Source organism: Eumetopias jubatus, unplaced genomic scaffold, assembly GCF_037043125.1.
Source record: "Eumetopias jubatus isolate StellerSeaLion01/CBP00866 unplaced genomic scaffold, mEumJub1_p1.0 scaffold_4, whole genome shotgun sequence".
Lineage (NCBI taxonomy): Eukaryota > Metazoa > Chordata > Mammalia > Carnivora > Otariidae > Eumetopias > Eumetopias jubatus.
The window spans coordinates 1,450,436-1,456,435 of record NW_028274810.1 but is presented as its reverse complement, the minus strand read 5'-3'; the positions used below and the strand labels follow the sequence as shown (position 1 = coordinate 1,456,435).

Genomic DNA, 6,000 nt, shown 5'->3' with positions numbered 1-6,000 from the left:
ACGATTACCCACATCAAGATAATTAACACATCCATCAACTCACATATTTTCTCTTGTTTATATGTGGTGAGAATAATTACAATCTATTCTCAGCAACTTTTAAGTATATGATGCTATATTATTAACTATAGTCACCATGCTGTAACTCAGAGCTTACTCTTCTTATAACTGAAAGTTTTTACCCTTTGACCTACATCTCCCCATTCCCTGCCACCACCCTCCCCCCAGCTCCTGGCAACTGCCATTCTGTACTCTGTTTCTATGAAATTGACTTTTTTTTGATTCCACATATAAGTGATACTATACAGTATTTGTCTTTGTCTTACTTATGTCACTTAGCATAATGTTCTCCAGGTTCATCTATGTTGTTGCAAATGGAAGGAGTTCAGGGCACCTGGGTGGCTCAGTTGGTTGGGTGTCTGGTTCAGCTCAGGTCACGGTCCTGGGGTCCTGGGATCCTGGGATCGGGCCCTGCATAGGGCTTCCTGCTCGGTGGGGAGCCTGCTTCTCCCTCTCCCTCTCCTACTCCCCCTGCTTGTGCTCTCTCTCTCTCCCTGTGTCAAATAAATAAAATCTTTAAAAAAAATGACAGGAGTTCCTTCTTTTTTTAATGGCTGAATAATATTCCATCATATGTTTATACCACATTTTTTTAATCCATTCATCTGCTGAAGGACATTTAGGTTGTTTCCATATCTTGGATATTATAAATAATACTTCAATGAACATGGGAGTGCAGATATTTCTTGGAGATACTGATTTCATTTCCAAGGAATTGGGTGGGGTTCCTTGATCATATTTAATTTTTTGAGGGACTACCATGTTGTTTTCCATAGTGGCTGTGCCAATTTAAATTTCATACCAACAGTATATGAAGGTTCACTTTTTTCCACATCCTCACTAACATTTGTTATCTCTTGTCTTTTTGGTAGTAGCTATTCTAAAAGGTTCGTGAGGTGATAGCTTGTGGTTTTGATTTGCATTTCTCTGATAGTGATATTGAACATCTTTCGTGTACGTGTCGACCATTTGTATGTCTTTTTTTGGAAAAATGTCTCTTCAGATCCTTTGCCCATTTTTAAATTGGATTATTAGCTTTTTTTTTGCTTTTAACTTGTATGAACTCTTTATATAGTTTTGATATTAACCCCTTATTAGATAGAGGTTGCCATTCTATAGGTTGCCTTTCAGTCTATTTCAGTCTATTGCTTGTTTCTTTTTTTAAATTTAATTTAATTTTATTATGTTATGTTAGTCACCATACAGTATATCATTAATTTTTGATGTAGTGTTCCATGATTCATTGTTTTCATATAACACCCAGTGCTCCATGCAGTATGTGCCCTCCTTAATACCCATCACCGGGATAACCCATCCCCCTAACCCCTGCCCCTCTAAAATCTGTTTGTTTCTCAGAATCTATAGTCTCTCATGGTTCATCTCCCCCTACGGTTCCCCCCCACTTCATTTTTCCCTTCCTTCTCCTAATGTCCTCCATGCTATTCCTTATGTTCCACAAATAAGTGAAACCATAAGATAATTGGCTTTCTCTGCTTGACTTATTTCATTTAGCATAATCTCCTCCAGTCCCATCCATGTTCATGTAAAAGTTGGGTATTCATCCTTTCTGATGGCTGAGTAATATTCCATGGACCATATCTTCTTTATCCATTCATCTGTTGAAGGGCATCTCAGCTCTTTCCAAGTTTGGCTATTGTGGACATTGCTGCTATGAACATTGGGGTGCATATGGCCCTTCATTTCACTACATCTGTGTCTTTGGGGTAAATACCCAGGAGTGCAATTGCTGGGTCATAGGATAGCTCTATTTTTAATTTTTTGAAGCAGCTCCACACTGTTTTCCAAAGTGGCTGTACCAACTTGCTTTCTTACCAATAGTGCAAGAGGATTCCCCTTTCTCCACAACCTCTCCAACATTTGTTGTTTTTTGCCCTGTCAATTTTTGCCATTCTGACTGGTGTAAAGTGGTATCTCAATGTGGTTTTGATTTGAATTTCCCTGATGGCTAATGATGATGAACATTTTTTCATGTGTGTGTTAGCCATTTGTATGCTTCTTTTGAGAACTGTCTGTTCATGTCTTCTGCCCATTTTTTGACTTGATTATTTGTTTTTTGGGTGTTGAGTTTGAGAAGTTCTTTATAGACCTTGGAAATCAGATTTTCAATAAGTGGTGCTGGGAAAATTGGACTGCTATATACAGAAGAATGAAACTCGACCGTTCTCCTATACCATACACAAAGATAAACTCAAAGTGGATGAAAGACCTCAATGTGAGAGAGGAATCCATCAAAATCCTAGAGGAGAACATAGGCAGTAACCTCTTTGACATCAGCCACAGCAACTTCTTTCAAGATACAGCTCCAAAGGCTAGTGAAGCAAAAGCAAAAATGAACTTTTGGGACTTCATCAAGATAAAAAGCTTCTGCACAGCAAAGGAAATAGCCAACAAAACAAAGAGGCAACCCACAGAATGGGAGAAGATATTTGCAAATGACACTACAGACAATGAGCTGATCTTTAAAGATTGAACTTTTGGATTGTATGCGAGAAAACAGAGGGAGGTGGAAGTGGAAGACTATATGGAAAGGCCTCAAAAGCCATGCTAAATGATGTGGATATTATCTTATTTATATTGGATAGCAACTAAAGAGTTTTTAAGTAGAAAACTGACAGGACCAGATTTTTATTTAGTAAAAATACCTCCACTAAGAATATGAATGGTGAATAGATTTTGATACTGGCAAGGATTTGGCAACTTGAAAAAAGGAGGGGAGATAAAGAGGTTTCAGACCAAGGTATTGGCATCGGTATTGAAGGGAAGAGATATTCAGAAGTAGAGCTTGATGATGCATTGAACATGGAGACTAAGGGAGGGCAAAGAAAAAGGAGCAATAGGCCAGAGTCTTGGGAAGCAGCTAGTGGAGACAGACAGGTTCAGAAGAGGTAATCTCAATAGAGTAGGGTCTGACAGGTGGACAGAACTCAATGACGAAGAAGCCAGGAATAGGAGATTTAGATGGGCAGGTGATGGGAAGTTGGTACCAATAATAGGACAGGACCCTATGGTTCAACTTTCAGGCCAGGATTTTAATTTTGGAAGTAGAGAAGACAGAAAAATAAAGAAGAGTTTCTAACATGAGACACTCACGGACAAAGAGCCAAGCAGAGACTTTGTTATCATAACTGAGAGGCATCAAAGACAAATTATCAGCACAGATGATCTGATGCTGATTCCTGAGCTCTGGGAAACTTCCATCCTTAAATTCCTTCTGCTGAAGGTCAGTAGTTGAATGGGTGAGGGGGAATCTGAACTTCTAGTACCTGAAGACCCCTCCATCTGCTCTGCACCCACTTTTTGTCAACTTGGACTTTAGTCCCCCCCCCCACCACCTTGCAAGTCTCTTGTTTATTCATCCATCATAATTTCCTACCTACAGTCTGTAGATTAGGCAGATGCTTGATTGATAATCCCCACAAATATTGGTGTAGCTAGCTCCAGACTTTGACTAAATCACACCTCTCTCACAAAGGCATAGCCAGGGGAGGCCCCAGAGTGGTGTATGTGGCTTAGCTGCAGGACCAACAGGGCTGCATAGTCTAATCACTAGGAACTGGTGGGATCAGAAGTGAACATCAGAACCACTCTAGAGTTATACTGGCATATTATTTACAATTTCTGCTTATAGAAAAAGTTTAAAAGAACTCTAAAGTACCTTATGTCTCTAAGAGTCACTGAGACCCAAGCCTCCAGAGTCTTTAAAGTATGACTATGAGACTCATGATACTCTTCTTGTTAACTTCCTAGATTTTCACAACAATGGTGATCTTGTTGAAGTAGAGGTGGACTCTTGCCCCACCAACATTCCTCCTTTTTTATCAGCATTGCCTGAATATGACCAGATTTTCTGTTTCTTAGATTATTAATTTCAGGGGATTTATCTTTTTTTTAGGATATCTGAGTAACTTGGGACAAAGTCCCCTGGGCTAGATCAGACAACTTTTTGTGGCATTGTTTATTATTAAATCAGTGTGTCATTCTGGAGCCCATATATTTTGTCTGCAGTTTTGTCAAGATGACTTCTCTGCTTCTCTGCAGATGTCCTTGAGAAATTGAGGAAGTTTTTGTCCTCAATTTTTGTTTAATAATTTAAATCCATATTTCCTTGATTTTACCTCTTATTTATTTATTTAATTTTTATTTAAATTCTAGTTGGTTAACATATAGTGTCATATTGATTTCAGGAGTAGAATTTAGTGATTCATCAGTTAAACATGACATCCAGTGCTCATCACAAGTGTCCTCCTTAATACTCATTATCCATCTAGCCCATTCCCCACCCACTTCCCTCTATCAACCTTCAGTTTGTTCTCTATCATTAAGAGTTTCTTATGGTTTGTTTCCCCCTGTTTCTACCTCTGTAACTCATTCCGTCGTTTTTTTTTTTTTTTAAGATTTTATTTATTTATTTGAGAGAGGGAGAGAGAAGGACAAGCAGACTTCCTGCTGAGTGTGGAACCTGACATGGGGCTCAGTCTCAGACCCTGAGATCATTACCTGAGCTGAAATCAAGAATCAGATGCTCAACCAACTGAACTACCCAGGAACCCCCATTCTATCATTTTTCTAACCAGAACATCAGTTACTCTTGCAAAGTGTACTCTGGAAGCAGTTAATATATATTTATGTTTACAGCAATTCACAGAAAACTGTTTACAGTTCTTTTTACAGTACAGAATTAATAATTAAGAAATGTTTTATTTTCTCCATGAAATTCCAAATTATAAGAATTTTTTAGTTGAGGTATATGAAATGATTGGATTCAAATAACACTGTGGTCACAGTATCAGAGCCCTAATTAATATCAAGATCACAAAATCCATGGGATAGTGTGGAGAGCACAGTGTTGCAACTGCACAGACTTGCCTCTAATTGCTGGCTCCTCCAGTTACCGGGTCTGTGATTGAGCAAATTTCCTAACTTCCCTGAGCCTGTTTCCTCATCTTTAAAGTAAGGATTATAATGCATAATTTGCGTGGTCATCAAGGTTCTTAAGTGAATTACATACAATGGTCTGGCACTCTGCCTGACATAGCAGGTGTTCAATAAATGGTAATTATTAATATTATGTAATTATGAAATCTTATGGACTTAGAACCCAATATGTCATTCTTTTTTAAGGCATTCTTATTTTGATTTAATTTTTACATGTGTATGGTTTCCATCAAAAGAGAAGAGCAGAAAATATGTGTATTTTTGTTTTCTTTTTCAAGGACTTTTTCTTCAAGAGTTGACCCCCTCTCCCTGAGATTATGGAAGTTATTGAAGGTCCTTTAGCGAGCAGTGTGATCTGTTGGATTCCTTTACTATCTCTAGGAGATCAAAGAGAAGGTTTTCTTCTGTTTCAGGAAGAGTGTAGCTTTTGATGAATAGTGAATGATAAATGTAAATACTAAAAATTTGTTGAAAATTCCCCCAGATACTTTTATTGTTTAACTCCCTTGTATACATTCTACCCTCTACAACAGTCCCTGATTTTGATGTGGGCATTTACCCACTGCCTACTCTTACTACTTATGGTTGTGGTGGGGTAGAGGGTCTGCTTTTGACTTGGAGGGTGAAGAATGCTACTTGGCTATTACTAGGCAATGGTGAGTGGGCATGCAACCTGGGTTAACAAAGGCAGAGAAGATCTCAGGACACCTGTGTGAACCGCCATCAAGGAGACATCATTCCATGTTCCCCCTCCCCCTACACCTTGAGATTTGAGCCTGGAATTGTGTAGGCTGAGATGCTGCAGCCGTCTTGTGACTGTATGCCAACAGTCTGCCCGAAAATGGAGTCAGCAAAGAGAAAAGCAAGCTGAGAGACAGAGATTCACTCAACTCTGATGATACCCTTTGAGCCTCCAATTGAATATTGCCTGCAAGTTCTATCTAGGACTTTTGAATTATATGAACCAATACATTCTCCTTTTCA

At 38.8% G+C, this 6,000-nt stretch overlaps 1 protein-coding gene across 1 annotated transcript in view; it reads right to left on the bottom strand.

The window, feature by feature from the left end:
• Positions 1 to 522: 522 nt before the first annotated feature.
• Positions 523 to 6,000, bottom strand: part of LOC148164450 (alpha/beta hydrolase domain-containing protein 17B-like) — a 98,508-nt gene continuing 93,030 nt past the window's right edge. The window contains exon 4 of the mRNA XM_088022229.1: positions 523 to 550. Within this exon, the coding sequence (XP_087878355.1) occupies positions 523 to 550 (28 nt within the window). The remainder of the gene's footprint in view (positions 551 to 6,000) is intronic.